General features: G+C 43.4%; 1 protein-coding gene across 1 annotated transcript in view; it reads right to left on the bottom strand.

The window, feature by feature from the left end:
• NRK (Nik related kinase) overlaps positions 1-19,352 on the bottom strand; it is a 1,057,838-nt gene that overhangs the window by 257,712 nt on the left and 780,774 nt on the right. Inside the window, exon 19 of the mRNA XM_085608036.1 lies at positions 3,329-3,402. Coding sequence (XP_085464162.1) covers positions 3,329-3,402 — 74 coding nt within the window. The remainder of the gene's footprint in view (positions 1-3,328; positions 3,403-19,352) is intronic.

Raw genomic sequence — 19,352 nt, forward strand, 5'->3', positions numbered from 1 at the left:
GCAGACACATGCTGAATATCCAAAACGGCTGAGAACATGTATGACTGAAGAGAATGTTAAAAAGCTTTTGTTAATCCAGCAGGAAATTTCAATGGAAGAAATGTATGTGAATGTTGGAATAACCTGGTATGAATCATCCTTGGGAAGGCTGGCGGAAATACTAAAGAAGAAGATTAGGGCAAAAAAGTCAGAGATGGGTATGAAAAATCCTGTAAACTTGAGGAAGCCCTGGTTTGATGAAGATTGTAGGAGGGCAAAGGCTGAGATTAGACAAAAGGAAAGAAAATTAAGGGCTAAATTTAAGCTGGATGTATATCAGTCGCTCCAACAAGTGAGAATCAAATATAAAAAATTAATTCGGGGAAAAAAAAGAAGCTATAAAGATAAATGTTGGTCAAATATGTTGGAGGTAATAGAAACCAAAGATATTAAAGGATTTTGGAAACTAGTCCAAGAAAGTATGGGGACGAAAACCGGCTCCCTGATATGTAAGGTTGCAGAAGATGATTGGGTGGGTTACCTAGGAGAAATTTATGGGCAATGGCCGATGCAAGAAGATCTAAGAGTTATTGACTGGACGCCGTTGTCAGAGGATATAAAAGCATATTTTTCCTCAGAAAATATAAAAAGTATTCTAGCCAGTCTGAAGCTCACTGGTGCGGCAGGCCCAGATAACCTACCGGCTATAATAATAAAAACAAGACCGGAATGGTGGGCTGACCTTTTTAAAAATCTGTTCCAAATAATCCTGGAAACAGGAATTATCCCAGAAAGTTGGAAGGTTGCTATTATAAGACCCATACATAAAAAGGGCGATTATAATTTACCGAAAAATTACAGATTGATTAATCTCCTTGACATAGGGGAAAAGGTCTTCGCAAAAGCACTATTGAATGTATTAAAAGACTGGGCAGAGGAAAAACAGATAATCCCGCCGGAACAGGGGGGGTTTAAAGCTGGCCATTCGACAATTGATCATTGTTTTGCGCTATGGGCAATAGCGCAGAAGTCAATGGAAACACGGGGAAATTTATTTTGTTGTTTTGTAGATTTCCGGGCAGCTTTCGACTTGGTGGATCGGAAGCTGCTATGGGAGGATCTAACTAGTTATGGGATCCCAAATGAATTGTTACGCCTGATACAAACCCTGCATACCAAAAATTGGGCCCAGATAATTTTAGATATAGACGGCAGTTTATCCAGGAAAATAGAGATTGGAAATGGGCTACGGCAGGCATGTGTATTGGCCCCCCTGTTGTTCTCCTTATTCCTGGCAGATCTACCTTTGACTCTAGGGGAACCAATTGGGGCTAGCCCGAAACTAGATGGGAAGCATATTGCCTGCTTACTCTATGCTGACGATCTGGTAATTATGGACCAGACCGAAGTGGGCTTGCAAAGGAAACTGAATTCTTTTAACGCGTTTTGTTTGAAGAAAAAACTGGTGATTAATATGGATAAGACCAAAACTTTGACTTTTGGTCGAAAGAAATCCGGTTTTACTTGGTGGATGGGGACCGAGAAAGTGGAATCAGTTTCTGAATACAGATATTTGGGGATATGGTTTGAGAAGACCATGAAGTGGCATACCCATCTAGACGCATTAAGATTGAGATCCTCAACAACAATCAGTGGCCTGAAAATATTTAACAAAGCCTATGGTGAAATGTCGGACGGCCCGGTGCTAAAAGCTTACTCCGCTATGGTACCTCCACAATTTTTGTATGGTGCTGAATTGATATATTTGAGTGGGAAGATGTCCTGGGACCTTGAGGAAGGCAAAAATTTAAAAAATGTAATTATGCTGCCTCAATCATCCATGGTTCAGGCCGTAAGATTGGAGCTAGGACTGACCTCATGGGGTATGCTAGCTGGTATGGCCTTGTTTCGTTTTTGGCAACGATTAGGGGCTGATGGAAATATAAAAGTATCCAAATGGTGTAAAAATGAAGTAGAGAAAAGTGAGTTAAGATGGGCAAAAGAGATCAGGGCAACCATGAAGAAGTTATACCGTAGGATGGAGGTTACCCTGGACCCTAACGATTCTGTGGTAAATATTGATAAAAAGATTCTGAAATCGTTGGGGAAGGAAATATCTATTGTAGAGGATCGAAAGTATTTTGGGAACAAACCATCAGTACATTTCATGAATATTGCTTGGGAGGATAATCAATGCTTCCCTTATATTGATAGGCCACCAGATTGTGGATTACGGAGGGAAGTCCTTAGGGTAAGAATTGGGGTAAACCCATGTTATACAAACTATATGGTAAAAAGCGCCATGGTCGACAAGATGGGGAGATGTACTTGCACCTTGAACACACAGTGTGATTTGCTACATATATTATTAGATTGCCACAGGCTTTTAGAATTACAATGTATGTTTTTAAAACCATTATTTAAGTCATATGAGATCAAAACAAGGGCACAGGCTGTCGCACTGCTAACCGAAATGACTAATTTAGATATTGCCGTTGCTATGGGGAAGTTTATGCAAAAAGTGAAAGTACTTCTGAATACTTTTATCGAGCTGTAACAAATAGATCACGTGCAATTTAGGTTATAAAGGTGTTTAAATGAGTTTTTAAGATGTATTTTAATATTTTAAAAGAAATGAATTTTTTAAGATGTAATTTATATATTGTGTGTTTGGTTTATGGATCTACGGTCCAAATAAACGTGAATTAAAATTGATTGAGATGTGGGGTCCCACCAAACAATGTCGCAGCTCCATAGGCCAGCCTTCCAGTCACCTGCCCAATGTAGATAAGGGGGAACCACTGTGTTTCTCTGAGTTGTCTTAGCAGCCTTCACTGCTACAGAAACTGTTGAGCACAAACCCGTGCACCTCTGCTCCACCAGGTGACAGTTGTGCTGCCTTATTTAGGTCTGGGTGACCATCACTGATTTTCCGCATCTTGGGTCCGCCAAGCAGGCCCTCGTAGAGATCCCTTCCAAACAATCAACAAACCACCATATCCTGGTTTTCAGAAATAAATCTCTGCTTTGGGGAGTTGATTCTGAAAAGCAAAACAGAATGGAGAGCAGGAAAAAAAACCTGGCGCAATCTTGTCATTCAATAGTGATGAAAGTGTATCTGCCACACTAGAGATGCACTTTCATCACATAGACCACCGGCAGCCAGGCTCAGATATCTAAATGTGGCGCATGGTCCTCTGCTTGGGACTGTAGCCCAGGGCCTCTGCTGAGCTGGAGGCAGATCTGAGTTTAAATGACACAGTTTGCTTTAGAATGAGCTCACTGACAGTATCCATAAACGTACAATAAAGGTAGATAGACATGTTAGTGTAATGTACAAAACACTTACCGAGCTCTGCATGTTGGCAGCATATGCTTCTGCTTGTTTGAAATGGTGCACTAGATTATCTGGCCTTGATGATTCTGAAATCAAAAGTGCAGAGAAGAGTTTCAGCGCAAATATGTGTTTTTTTTGTTTGCAGATAACTTTTCACGTCATCAATTGCAAGTCACAGTTCAATAACCTCTCGATTGAAACTTGTTAAATAAATGGTAGAGCTGATATGTCTGCCTTTTTATTAGTGCACATCCGTGTTGTTGGAGGGGGTTGGATGTGCAAGTCACTGAGTATGGTGGTAGTGTGAGTGGTTGAAGGGGGTGATTGTAGAAGGATTAAGCGTTGAGTGTGCGGGGCTGATGGATGGATGAATGAGTGAGTAACAAACTGCCTTCTAAATGACAACTGGAATAGGAGAACTTATAACATGGTCCACCACAAGGTAAGCACCTATGCCTGCTTTTGGCTCGAGGGAAATTGGGAGGATTATTGGCAGAGTTGTGTCTGGGCTTTGTTCTGTGGATGGGGGTGCAATATGTCAGAATGAGGTGCGTTGTAGACTTGGACAAAATTTTAATTATGCAGTAAAATTTGTGAAATTCCTGAATTTTTCATTATGTGAAAATAGCGAAATTTCTCAATATTCCACATTCTGCGATTTCGTATAACTTTTTTTACTCATGTGCGCGGTTTGTTTAAAACAAGTCATGCAAGATACCAGCAGGAGGCATGTTGTGCTCGCACCACTCTCCTGGCGGTATGAGGCAAGACGTTCGTTCATATGCAAGGTGTGTGCTCGCATAAAAAAAATTATGCACGATACCAGCAGACCACATTTTGCAGCGAAAACCTAATTTGGTGAAATTTCCATTATGCAATTTTGTCCACCCAAAGTGTATTCTCGGCTGTTTTTACCCCACTACCACAGTAACAGTATGCAGCAAGTGAGAAGAGAGGTGTGTTGACAGTGCTTTAAAAGTGCCCTAGCACTGGAATATTGATGTTGCTGCACCAACAGAAGTACGTGGATGCCAGAATTAAAATAGCAGTGGCGGCCAGCGCAGGTAAGAGTGGTGGCGTGGTAGGGTGGGGCGGGGCGGAGCACGGTGGTGGGGGAAGTCGACAGAAGACAGGATAGGTAAAATTAAATATAAAAATAAATAAAACCACTTACCTTGCTCAGGTTGTCTGTCGACTTCTCCCCACTGCGCCTCACCCCCGCCCCACTGATCTTACATGTGCCGGCCGCCACTGTAAAATAGCAGGAAGGACTCGGGCACAGAAATTAGGAATTGCTAACATTGCCCACTGCTCTTACATGTGCCGGCCGCCACTGTAAAATAGCAGGAAGGACTCGGGCACAGAAATTAGGAATTGCTAACATTGGTATAACTATATATGGGTCTAAGTACTGAAATAGCATTGAAGCTACATCATTGGGCTGCAGTGTGTCTTAAAAGCTGTATGTGTGCGTTCGAGTAAAGGCAAAGTAGAGGTGAATGCTTCAGGTTAGGTGGAGGTCTAATGCAAGAGATGCGTGGTGGTCTCAGCACTGGCGCATGGATGGGAGCCTGAGGTTGCTGTTGGTCAGGTTTGAGATATATTCTTTGCCAAAGTTGTGCATTACTCTCAGCACTTCAATTGGAAGATGTGCTGCAAGAGACATTTGAGATGCACAGTTTTCTTTTGCTCTCAGTACTGCGAATGTTGAGCTGCAGAAGGTCAGGACTGACCTGCACTTAGTTCTCAGTTTTAGTTTATGAATCCATAGGCACATTTATGATTGGTAAGTACCTCATATAAAGTTACAAAAATAACTATAAACCAGATGGAACCTTAACTTTACAAATTATGGCAATTTTACCAATTCACTTTTTTTTCAAATTAAAATTTTTCGTTTTCAGAAATATAAATTGCTAGACCCAAAAATCAGGTGACAGGCCAGGCTTTTGTCATACACACAACAGTAGTATCCAAAATATCAAACAGCAAACACCACTTTTTGAACCCTATTCACAGAGGCAAGTTTGCATGTGCATATCACCTATCACCTACACCAACAGCTACAAGTAGATCTCCTCATTGATAGAATTCACGATTTCATGTGCAGATTTACACCTAGATGTAGAATTACGAGTTTCTACCTAATCAGACAACTGAATTTATTACCTTAAATGTCACTATCAGTAACTTTCCACCTGTTTGTCGTGATCTCCACCACCGGAAAGATGATATAACTATAAGAAGTTATATAGGGGATTTTTAGAAAAGTAATTTTAAATTAAAAATAAAATATTACTTATGTTGGAAATTCCCTAACTCCCATTCACCTGGGACTTCCTTAACCACAAGAGATAACAAACCTGCATAACATGTTATGTATTTTTTTATTTTTATTTAAACTATTTTTAAATTAAATTAAATGTTAATTTACCCTCCCCTTCCATTACAGTATCTGTTGTACTTAATGTGGCACATAATAAGTTATGTAGTAATTTATAGGTGATTTTATATTTTTTGTTTAAATAAATATTTGAAGATAACCTTAAAAACAATTTAAAAAAAGTTTAATTTGAAATGTTTTTTATTTGAATGTGTTGCATATGTTTCCCTATATGTTGGTGTTATTCCCTGCCTCTGTTGTTTTCTATGGCAGTGTGCAGCAGTTGCCGTGATTGGCCCTGTGTGGTGCTTGACTTAACTAAAGGGTATGCTGGACTACATGTGAGTCTGTTTTGTCAATAGTACTACTGTAATAAACTTAAACGTGCATTTTGGGAATTGTGAGTGCATTGTATTACAATGTCCCTTCTCAAAATCTCTCTTTGAATTTCCCTTCACTCCACCCATTTAGGATTAGTTATTCACTGATTGGTCCCATTTTCCAACCACTCTTCCCTGTCCCTCCAAAATCAATCATGCACAGAGATCTCAACCATAGATTTTCATATTCCAAAAACATTTTGTGAATAGACTTCACAAAACACATAAAGGTTATGGTAAATAGCCACATAAAAGTGATGCATTCCATGACCTAACATTATGTGGCTGCATCCAATACCTACAAAGGGAATAGTATAAACAAACAGATACAAAGTAATGGGGATAATAAAATACATGACTACAGTTTCAGCTTTAAAAAATCACAAACTGTGTTTCTATCACCCTCAACCTATTTTCCAAAAGCTGTTTGTGAACTTTGTAATTTCATCTGTGCACAAAGTAATATCACTTCCTGCTGCAAGACTCTTATAATGATGCTAAGCCTGGGCTTTCTATGGGGGGTTTGGTAAATGCCAGAGTTATGTTGTACTTTGTGGTATACTGTTGGAGTTATGCTATTACTTCCATTAGTTGGATACAATTTGTTGAGTTATTGCGCAATGGATCAAGGCACATGTGCTATGCAGCTATCCAAAGGAGTAAAATGACCAGGGGCGGTGTCTCTTTGGGAATGTGGGGGCATTGACCCCCTTCTGTGAGCCACTGCACCAGAGACAGACTCCTTTTAAACCCATGTATTCTTCCCCTGAACCAGTAGTCATCTTTTTCCTATTAGGGGCAGATAGCCTGGGATGATCACTAGGCAGTGTAAACTGAACTGCACATGTGAGATTGGCCAGAGCTTTCACTGCAGCCAGCCTCACATGCGCAGTTGAGGTATCCAGATGTAATGTTACCAGGGAGGTGACACAGCCCTGTCAGTCTCCGACGGAACGTTGTCTTTGCCTGACCCACACAATCCTGGCACTGCTCTCATGCTGTGTAGTATTCTAAACAGCATGAGAGTAGTGCTTTGATTGGCTGGGATGCTTAGGGCTTATCTTGTGTGGGAACAGCATGTACACACTGACAGCCAAGCAGCGCGATGTGGGACATTCCAGATGCCAAGCTAAGATTTATGTTTATTTTTGGCAGTCTCCATGCTTATAACAGGTGCTAAATGCTTTATAAATAGAATGTGCCCCAATCACCTCTACAATACGAATTTCATTCTGCAGGTCTTGCTGCAAAACTAAATTTGTACTGAAAAGGTGATTGGGCACATTCTATTTATAAAGCATTTACCATGCGTTATAAGCATATTTAAAGTATTACACGCCTCAGCACTTGCAGAATGTGCCAGCCGCCTCTAAAAATGACTGTCTTACAATGTCAGCTGGTCTTCACATACAGTCATTGCAGTCATTGTTCGTTGCTCAGAAAATGGGGAAGTGAGTAAAATACAGCATCCCTCATTGAGTACCTGTAGAAGGAAAGTGACTGGACTCCCAGGTGCCTCGATACTGTAACAGTGAGATGGCCAAAGATGATTTTCAAAGATTTTGTCAAATGAGTCCAATTACTCATTAACAACAAAGGGCCATATGTATCAAGCAAAATTGCGATCGCAAATGCCGAAAATCTGCGAATTTCGGCGTTTGCGATCGCAATTTTGCTAAGAGGTATGTATGAAGGCAAATCTGCATGCAAAATAAGGAATCGCAAAATTTGCGATTCCTTATTTTGCAATTGCATTTAAGGAATCGCAAATTTTGCGATTCCTTAAATGCAATGTAAGAAGCACCAAAAAAGTGCAATATGGCATTAAGGAATCGCAAATTACCACCAACTTCAAACCAAAGTCTGCTCTTATATCATTGTGAAAGTTAAACTTCAACCCAGGGAACCTAAATGTATAAACTCCTCTTGAGTCAATAGAGGACCCTGTTGAGCCCAAAATGATTGGAGGAGACACCTCACGGTAGTGATGTTAAGGACCACAGGGACAAAAATTAACTGCGTCCCGGGCTTCACGTCAATGGTGCTCACTCCTAGGACTGAGGGGGGGCTTAATGAAACAAAAGAATGCCATATTCTTTCAATGCCTCACTTGCAAACTCGGGAGTAAGTAAAGAAGGTCTTTCTACAACCGGGCCTGACACTAAGATTCAATGTGAGGGGAAGAAAATGATTAAATGATGTATGTCCTCAGTCTAGGAGAGGGCTACCAAGCCATGTACTGTTAGAAACCTATCCGAATTAAATTTTAGTAGGTGTGTCCTCCCCTGTACATGTTAAAAACTCATGGACATGTGGAGAGAGTTAAAGGGAGATCAACATCTTTTGTTGCCTAGACGTTTATGGCAATTTCTTCAGAACTGGAGGACTGCAAGGTACCCAGAGGATGTCTTCAATTTGCACCTGGACCCAAAGCGTTGGGGGTGCTGGTGAGGGTTGGGAGCGGGGATGGGTTGGTGCTAACAGGGAGGCAGAGGAAAGGGGAGGAAGTAAGCAGGTAGGGGGGAGCATTACATTCTTCCCCTTTCCTTAGAAAAAGGTCAAGTGGGGGCCGAGAACCGGGGCGGGTTGCAATTGAAGCCAAATCTCAAAGCAATTTTTCCCAATGGATATTCTGGCTGGTAAAATCAGGTCCGGTGTCCCCACAACCAGGTCATTCAGGTATGAGAACCCTGGGCGTAGTCGTGATCATGCTGGGTGGTATCCCACTGGGGACACCGCTGCACCCGACACGGTATTGACCCATAAGACTATCATTCCGAGTGCCTTGGAACTGCAGAGTCCAGAAATGAAAGGCATTACTGGCTGGATCAGGATTACAAAGTGTGCAGCAAAACTGCACTCCTGTTGCTTTTTTGAGTTTAAAAGAATTTTATTACGCAACAAAAAAGGAAAATACAATACAGAATATCAATAGGAGGGGGGGAAGGAGAGGGAGAGGGTAAAGAGGGTGGGGAGGGGATTGGAAAATACAATGCGTATGAGAGAGTGTACAACAAAAACAATAAAACAATAGTCATGGGCATTTAAAAAGAAACAGGGAAATTACATCAATCATTACTAAACAACTATATGCAAAAAGCAAGAAAATAAAACAGCATGTTGATAAATTCTGAATGTGAAAAGGGTATCATGGGGGCTTAGGAACTTCCTGTTGAGCAGGTGATGGACAGAAGGAACGAGCAGCACAATTGTCCAAATATAACGTAATGGGGAGCCATAAGTCCGCACGCCTAGCTGCTAATTGAACAGGAAAGACAAAGGCATTATCAAGTCTATGTTTATGACAGACATTGTACCACCACGCCTTAAAAGAAATATTGGAAGTGTTTTTCCAATTAACAGTAATCTGTTGAAAGGCAACAGCCAGTAATAAATCAACAATGCGAACATGCATATCAACATTATCCCAATCAGGGGACAAACTGCCCAAGAAAAGGTGGGTGGGGGAGAGAGGAATACAAGTATGAAAAATAACATTGACTTGAGCCCACACCTGTAACCAAAAAGCATGCACATGCCTACAAAGAAATAACATGTGATGTAGGGTGGCATTGGGAGAATCACACGACCAACACTTATCTGGGGTAGTGGGAAATCGTTTATGTAGTGTGGAAGGAGTGAGAAGTAGTCTATTGTAAATAAAAAACTCCTGTTGCTTTTTCACCGCACACAATTCATCAGCGAAATCTTGGGAAAATGAGCACCTGCAAAATGCAGTGGAATGTTCCAGTAACAAGCGAGAATCAGTGCACAAGCACCATCTCCTATGGCTATTCCTCATTCCACAGTGAGTAAAGTGTCACAGTGCTGTAATGCTGCAGCTGGTAACGCGTGAACCGAGCAATAGAGGTAATTCTGACTGTGTGCTTTGCCCGCATCACCTGACATAAGCAACTTGGATAATTAGTTTGTCAACAATAAAAAACTTGATCAACGATATTTAATCACACCAAAAGGCAACCGGGTCTGATACTAGACAATGCAGCTACATTGTGCGAGAAAGCATTTCCAAGAGAGCTGGGATGTTCTAACTCGTGATGGCATGCACATCTCTTTCAACTGCTAATGGCAACACCAAAGGCTACTAAATTATTATTTTTAGAACTTACACAGTCACATAATTGCTTCAGCGGTTTCTTAAAAGGGGAACAGAAAACCTTACTCTAACAAATCACGCTTTAATAACTTTTATAAAAGGATATTTTGCTTAGGGGCTGCACATTTGCTTTGATGACCATTGGATAGAAAAGCAGGCATATGACTTTGGTCCAGTGGTACATTACTGCCTCATTTATTGAACAGACTGAGAGCAGATTTCAGAGTTCATGCAATACCCCACCCACCTCAATCTTACTGCTAGGAGGAGATGCCTTACTCTGCAATTCACACAGAAAGACTTGGGTACAATGTGGGGAAATCACAAATTCTGCCTACTGACGGTAAGTTAAGAAGGCCTTGAGTGGAGCATCCCGCTATTATCAAGGCTTCATTAAATTGATACTGCCTCCGTTTTACTACTGGGTTAGAAGCTAATATCAGGTTTGGAGAATGGGCAATGACCCATATTTTTTTTCATATTTCTGAAGAGAAACTCGATAAATACTCAAAATACAGTTTTTATGGACCGTTCTGAAGAAGAAATCGAAAAATACTCATATATTTTCTAGAGTATCATTTCTCACCAGTAACAAATCATGCTCCTGTTGATAAGAAAGTTGTGTGGGACTCTGTTGGGATTTAAATATCCCTTATATGGTGACAGTCGTGCACCTTTTCCAGGAGCGCCCCAGCTGCAACGGTATATGGATGCCTGGTGCTGCTTTTAGCTCATGGCCGAACACAGATTATGCATGTGCGACATGACCTAGGACTGTTTTACGGATTGTGGTCTTGCTAGACCAGGAGGAGTGCCCAAAGTGCTGCCCTCGCAGTGATAAAGGGCTACTGCCCTTACCGGAAGTAAAATAGCATGAGCGCAGTGGTGGCAGCATACTACTGCCCTTACCGGAAGTAAAATAGCATGAGCGCAGTGGTGGCAGCATACTACTGCCCTTACCGGGAGTAAAATAGCATGAGTGCAGTGGTGGCAGCATACTACTGCCCTTACCGGGAGTAAAATAGCATGAGCGCAGTGGTGGCAGCATACTACTGCCCTTACCGGAAGTAAAATAGCATGAGCGCAGTGGTGGCAGCATACTACTGCCCTTACCGGAAGTAAAATAGCATGAGCGCAGTGGTGGCAGCATACTACTGCCCTTACCGGGAGTAAAATAGCATGAGCGCAGTGGTGGCAGCATACTGTGGTTTAGTAATGAAGAGAAGTAGTGTGAACAGGCCTTTTTACTTGTGTACCTGGTGTGGGGCCTGCTGGCCCACTCGTGAAGTTCCGCTGCTGTGTTTAATTCACCCTTGGCCTACATCATGTTAGCATGTAGCACTGTGTAATACACATGTTTGCGTGTGTGTGCTGTTAAGTATCTGTGCCTGTGAGTGGTACAATACATTGAGGCCTGTGGATTCCATATTGGAAACCCAGGAACTTGAGAAGGCATGTGGAGGTGGAGTATCCCCAACCCCAGACAGATTTGTGGATTTCCACATTTCTGTGAACTAGGTGGGACACTGACTGGAAGAAGGGAGAGCCGGGATCTCCTGCGCACTTCAAAAGGGCTCATTGATTCTGAAAAGGTCACTGGTTAGTGGGGGCCTGGGCACATCTAAAGAAGGAAATTGGGGTTGATAAGGGAATCATAAAGCTTAGGGCTGAGGACCTTTGTAGCCTTTTGTTAGAGATATATACAGAAGGCTGACATTCAGGTGTAATCCACAAGTATCTTCCTTGGCCTGTGTTGTGGGGCTATCTATGTTCGGGTCACTCCTGCTGTGACATACTGTTTCCTGGCCAAAGGACAGGACAAAGGAGGGAGTACTTCAAAGGAGGTATCCCCGCAACATGAACTTCAGCACATGAGACACTAAATCACATCTGTGTTCAGAAATTCATTATTAAAAGAGGAGCTGGAATCTCTCAAATTGTCGACCATCAAGCAGTGAGCCATGGCTGTGCCATGTCGTGGAGAAACTCAACAAGACTTTTGTCTTGTGTGACCAGGACTGGAGAGGAATGTCTGCCAGTCTCTCAGCTGGGTGAGGGGACATCACCCAGGGAAGTAAAGAGCGCCTGCCATGGAGCATCTGCCTTCCTGCCGAGGCCAGAGGACTCTGTGAGGAGGGGGAGAGTGCTTAGAAGGAGCGAGGCCCAGAGTGGGGTCCTGGCGAGCAGATCTCTTAAGTGAAGTGTGAGATAATTGCTACTGCACCAATCAAGCTGACTGTTAGACTTGGCTTCTTTGGTGTTGTTCCCCTGACTTTTTGCCTCTACCACCTGTATTTTTTATGCTGTGCTGGTTTTCGTTTTTGCTGGCTTAGATGCTTTGGGTACGTTGCCTCTGCTGATCAGTGTCAAAGTGCAAGTGCTCCCTGTGTAAATTGTTATTGTGACTGGTTCTCCCTGATTGGCATACTTGATTTGCTGGTAAGCCTTTAGTAGAGTGCACTGAGTGTGTCAAGGCCAGTAAATCAAATGCTACTAATGGGCCTGCAGCACTGATTGTGCCACCCACATGAGTAGCCCTGTAAATTTATCTCAGACTTGCCACTGCAGTGTATGCGCACAGTTTTGAACTGCCATGTCGACCTGGCAAGTGCACCCACTTGCCAGTCCCCAACCTTCCCTTTTCTAACATGTAAGACACCCCTCAGGTAGGCCCCATGTACCTCCATGGGCAGGGTGCAGTGTATGTGAAAGGTAGGACATGTATTGGTGTGTGTGACATGTCCTGATGGTGAAATACTGCCAATTTAGTTTGTCACTATTGAAAGGCTATCTGTCCTATAGGATAGCATGGGAGATATTTGTAACATGTTACAAGTATAACTTCCCATTGGGACAAGATTGACAAATAAAGTTTAGGCTCTCTGAACTCAGAACTTAATAACAAATCTTTTAGTAAAATGGTTTTTACAGTTTGTGTTTGAAAATGCCACTTTTTGAAAGAAGGCATGTTCTTGTTTAACCATTCTGTGTGCGGCTGCCTGTTTGTGGATTGGCTGTCTGATTTTGGAGTGACAGGGGCTGGGGGATGTGCATTCACTGTAGACAGCCACTGGGGGTTGAGGTGTGCCTGGCCCTTCCTGGATGACTCAGAGCTGAGCTGAACAGAACTTGGCTGCATTTAGAGTAGTGAGAAGAGTTTCCCTTGCACCTGAATAGGGCCTGTCTCCCTTGCACAATGCTGTCTCCACCCCCTGTGGTCATACTGCACCATTGAGGACAGAACTGGTTTGGACAGGGCTCAGAGACTCTTGCACAAAGAAGAACAAATACAAAATGATGTATAAGTAGTAGACCTTAATCCCCAGAAATTTAGATCACTTCTGGACTCAAGAGGAACCTTTGCCAAGGAGAAAAGCTAGTGAGCTGTGAGAGGAGTACTCCCCTTTGCTGTGTGCAGTGTGGGTTGGCCTGCAGTTGCTGTTTCTTTTTTTTTTTTTAAACTCTCTTTATTGAATTTATGCAAGTTCAACAGTGTGGGTACAGTTCCAGCAAAACACTGACAGCGTACACAACAGAACAAATCATACAAAATAAGGAAGGATGGGAGGAGGAGGTTATGGTGAGGGGGGGCCCTCGCCCTCAGGCTCATCTGGAGGGGCACATATGTAACCGCGATATACGTTCCAGGGTGACCAGATCTTGGCCCACTTTCGGGGACATCCCCGAGCTGCGTATACTGTCTTCTCTCTAAGCATACACCAATCGAGGTCGGTTTCCCAATCCCTGACCTTTGGGACCTGTGTTGCCCCCCATAATTGAGCTATGTTCCTTTTCGCAATCATGCAACCCAGTGTGACCCATTGTGTCGCGTGCAAGCTCAGATCAGTAGGTTCCCAGATATTTAGAAGGCATCTAGGTGCCTCCGGGTGTATGTCTAATGCAAGTACCTGGCTCATGATGGTATGGATGTCTCACCAATAGGCCTGTATAGGGTCGCAGTGCCAAATAATATGGGTGAATGTGCCCTGTTGCGTACATCCCCTTCTGCAATTACCGTCTACTGAACTACCCATGTGTACCAGTTGGGGCCCCGTAATGTACACTCGGTGAAGGATTTTCAGCTGTACAAGGTGGAGGCGCGCCGATATAGCGACGGTTTTAGGGGAGGAAACTGCGTCCTGCCAAGCCTCATCGTCCAACTCTATGCCGTCCCTCACCCATTTTTCTAGTTGCTGTTTCTGCCAAGGTAAGGACAAAGACTGGAACTTTGCTGAGAAACCTGCTTGAAGAAGAATCTCCAAGGGCTTGTGTGAGATGGCCTCCTGTTCTGAAGTCTCAGGGACACAAAGTCTTCACATCCAGTTCCCCTGAACGTCTGCTGAGAGTTCTGATCTGCCAGGAGGTGCTTCTTCTAGTTTTGTACCTCTGGAGGTTGTTCCTGCTCCTGGGAGCTGGAAGAAAACTAATAGAAGCAAGAAAAACAATCTCCGATGCCGTCAGCGATGCCACTACCTGCACCGAGGCCAAGGGAACCCCTCATAAAGTACACGGCGAACTGTCCGGCCTGCACCGCAGCTCTGATGCCCTTCGAAGCCTGCCGACGCCTGCAGTTATCGGCCTTCCTGATGGCAGTGCTCGCACCGACCTCGTCACCGCCAGTGCCTGCATCCAGTTATCGCAGCGCTGTGTGCTGATCAAATTCGGTGACCCTATACACCAGTGGGTGCAGCAATGAAGATGTAATCGCTACTGCACTAATTGGGCTATCTACCCGTGTGCTGATCCGTGACGGTGAACCCATATTCCAGACGGGACCACTGTGAACATATAACTGGTGCTGCAACAGTCAGGCCCTCCAACCCTGGGCTGACCCAAGTTGGAGATCCTTTATGCCAGAGGGAAGCGCTGTGAATATTTTTGCAGCTGCACCGATTAGGTCCTTTGCCATTGCACTGCCCAAAAGTTGTCATCCTTGTATGCCATAAGGGGCTGACGTGAAGAGCAAGGGCCGTGGCTCTGGTGCACCATATGCCAAGAGAGGGCAAATGCGGTGCACAGTGTATGACCACAAAGATCAGCAGGTGTCAACCCATGCACCCGGAGCCCCAACTGAGGAATTGAAAGCTGAGTGACTGCCCTTACCTGCCAGCAGGAACAAAGAAACTTACCACTTCATCCGAGGAGTGCCACGTATGACCAGCCACTTTGCCTGCAGTAATGGGGCTACCGTTCATTAGTTCCATGCTCACTGTGCCACTGAAACCAATCTACACCTGACTGAAGAGCTCCAATAAGGGAGAAAACAGTCTTGGGTTGCTTGTGTTACGATTCAGGGAGAACCTGGCACTGCAATCGGGCTGGACTGTTGCATTGGGGCAGGGTCAAGACTGATTCGCAAATGACTGGGTCCAAACTGACGTAGTATAGTGTGAACAAAAATGATGGACTGGGATGTGGCCCCAAGTAATTACCAGTGTCTGAGTGTAATTCAGACATTCACCCAGCAATTTTTATTATACCTCATAGATAATACCAGCATCTGCTCAAGCAACAGGACTTTCTGGAATTGCAGGAGGCCACAGTGATATGCAAATAATGCCACTGCAGGATTGGCTCAAATTAATATAAAAGGTGCGAAACTGTGTTAATCTTTCACGGAAAATGGTGATTAAGGTAAATTAAACTGTTAGCAAAATCTTAATAATTTGGCCCTTGTAGTATTTAACATAGACATATGCCTGCTCTCCGCTCGTCTAAAAAAATGGGCGATAGTGACCTGCATATATATCAGTCGACACTGAGTCATACTTAAAGAAAACTGGCAGACAGCAAAATGGATCCTCTCACATAAAAAATGTCTAGGCCTGTTAAAAAAGCACTTCTTCCTAAAAGGATCCCGATTATCTTGCAAGAAACGTAAAGAAACCCTTAAAGCCATTCAAGGTATGCATAATATTGATCAATGGAAAAAACTTAAGTAAAACATCTCATTTTCAAACCTCGGAATGATAGCTAAATGTACCTTATGCACCAAACAAAACAAGACACATAACTTTTATTGAGTTCAAGTAGATACATGTAGAGCCAATCCCTCAACTTCCCATCAAATACCCCTGCTAATTCGGGACCCTGTCCCCCTGTAAAATGATTCTGCAGTAACAATCTCTCCATGTTAAGATGATTTCAAATGTCGGGATCCCCTAGTGATTCATGTGATTAATCCACCAAAGTAACAGCACCCAACCAAATAAAAAAAAACTGCAATGGCAGTAACAGGTCATCATCACCTGTGGCTAGCAGCCATCAGTCTGAGGTCATGTTATGGCTCTCTGGGGAGAAACCGCCAGGACACCATGGCCTGATTTGCCACATTTTGTGGCCACTAAATAAGAAAATTGCGGCTAAAACACCAAAACCTGCAGCATTTTTGTAACAGGAACAAAATGTGCCTGTCACAAAATACTGTTGCCAAGCCTGCAAATCAGCACCACGCTGCAAGCTTGAGCTGGGGAACAGAATGTCTGTTTCCAGAGAGAGTTCAGAATACAGCTCGAAATGTGCACTCTCCCTCTCACATCCTGATTCGTCGCTTCCCAACATGACGTGCATGCTGCTGAAGGGAGCTGTTAATGTGCCCCTTCGACCCTCCTCCCATCTTAATTTAAGGGGGGAGGAGGGAGAAGCGGGCTACAGTAATAATTTGCATATAAGGAAGTAAAGCAGACAGAAACTGCAGTGCTTTTTCTCTGGGTCCAGTGGCTGTTGGTGGTTACTAAACAGTATCCATGTGGGTTACTGTTTTTAGGTCTCGGCCTGACGTAAGCAGCGCAAGCGCTGCCCTCGTCATACGAGGGCTTCTTGGAATCGATACGATTCCAGAAGCCCTGTCCCAGCTCCGCCTTCAGTTTTCATTTGTGTGCGTCGTTTGGCATCACAAATTATGCCAAAGGCAGTGGAATGATTGCACCAAAGGTATGTCAATCGCTGCTTGTTGCCACCCTGTCTCCTTTTAGCCATGCACAGCGGGTTTGGATCTCTCACTGGTGGCGTTACACACTCTCTTTCATTAGCTGCGACGCACTATGTTTTTCACACAAGGCCGACAGCTTGTTAAATTGAAGCAGGTCGCCCCAAAAATTAGCATGAGCACAGATCAATATTTCAAAAAACAGAAAACTCTTCAATAAAATACACTGCCATTGGAAATTCTTGGTTTTGAAACATTTATGACACTAAAAGTAGATTGGTGAGGACAGGGTAGCTCAAAATAATGAGACTGGTATCGTTAATCCGATTACAAGACCGCTTTGTGCAGTTGTTTTCATAAAGGGTTTAATACTTTCCATCCGTTTTCCAGGAACCGTGACGCCAAGCAATCTCCCCAGGGCGCTAAAACGCAATAAATGTAAATTCCAAAATCACATTAGATTAATCATGGCTATGCCAAACCTCAAAAATTCAGGGGGAAATCACGGCTTAATAATGGTTTTAAAAATACTCTTGAAGGCGCACTGCGTACTGTTGGGCACATTTTTATTTTCAGTTTATATAGGCTGAATTCGACCTAAAGGTACTGGAACTCTGTACCTGAGCGCCAGTTCCAATACACAGACATTCATTTTGTGTACGCACAGGTAGATTAAGGAATTTGCCCAGAATCACAGGATGATACCGACGCAGAGACTCGAACCCGGTATTTCCAAAGTAGACAGCTCTGACCATCACGCCACACCGCTCGTGCTTTTCCTTTGGTGGCTAGGCTCCAATCAAATACACGCCACTGGGGCTCCGATTACAAGACCGCTTTGTGCAGTTGGTTTCATAAAGGGTTTAATACGTTCCATCCGTTTTCAAGGAACCGTGACGCCAAGCAATCCCCCCAGAGCGCTAAAACACAATAAATGTAAATTCCAAAATCACATTAGATTAACCATGGCTACGCCAAACCTCAAAAATTCAGGGGGAAATCACAGCTTAATAATGGTTTCAGAAATACTCTTGAAGGCGCACTGCGTACTCTTGGGTACATTTTTGTTTGAAGTTTTATATAGGCTGAATTCGACCTAAAGGTACTGGAACTCTGCACCTGAGCGCCAGTTACAATACACAGACATTAATTTTGAGTACGCACAGGTAGGTTAAGGGATTTGCCCAGAATCACAGGATGATGTCGAACACTGGTACTTCCAAAGTAGACAGCTCTGACCGTCACGCCACACCGCTCGTGCTTTTCCTTTGGTGGCTAGGCTCCGATCAAATACACGACAATGGGGCTTTCAGGTCTCCAAACACAAGAGCCCATCTGCTGCTCCAACCTAATGGCCTGCAAACGGTATACCCACACCTCCTGCACACCCCATGGGAATCCTTTCCATGCACCGAATTAGGGTTGTTTTTTCTGGGAGATGAGGGAAATAAAAAACACTATCTTAGCAACGTACTGGCAAGCGTGTGCTTGTCACCCAGTGCCCAACTATCCTATAAGAATACCTATATTCTGGCTGGATTCATTTTTGGGAGGAGATTTCTTTCTAATAAACAAAATGCCCTAATTCTCCTAGGATGCTCCGCCCCTTTCTGTCCTTCTCTCCAGGTTGCCCCACCCTCTTATGAGTTCTGTCGTCGCTTGCCTTGTTTACGCTCTGTATCTATCTCCCTCTATTGTACGTCGCTGTTGCCCTGCGGGCAGGCTTCAACATCAATAAACAGGGAAGAGGTACCCACATTAATCCACATATTGCCTTAGTTTGCCCACCTCCCCTTCATTTCTAGGCACCTCCCAGATTGTCATGGTGCATTAAAGCGACCTGAGGTCGCCTGAAGGGCAATTGGAATAGCTGTCACAAATAGACTAAATGTAGATTAGAACTTCAGAGTCAATTAAGGACTGTACGTTAAAAACGTCTGCAGTGTATATGGATTGCTCTATTTAATCAAACAGCATTTTTTTTGGAGGGGTCCTATCCTTTAACCCCCTCCCCGCAAAAACAAAATTGCAGAGTTACCTTCCAGTAGAATATATCATGTACGAAGAGCTGTGATAATGATTAAACAACTTCAAAAAGAGACGGATGCGGTATTTGGAAAATGCACTTTAAATTTTATTGGCAACAAGCAATGAAAAAACTTCCAGTTAAGGATATAAAGAACGATAAATAGATTGAGTTCACAAATAATCGTCCATGTGATGCATTA

This window comes from Triturus cristatus, chromosome 5_2, assembly GCF_964204655.1.
Source record: "Triturus cristatus chromosome 5_2, aTriCri1.1, whole genome shotgun sequence".
NCBI classification, from domain to species: domain Eukaryota; kingdom Metazoa; phylum Chordata; class Amphibia; order Caudata; family Salamandridae; genus Triturus; species Triturus cristatus.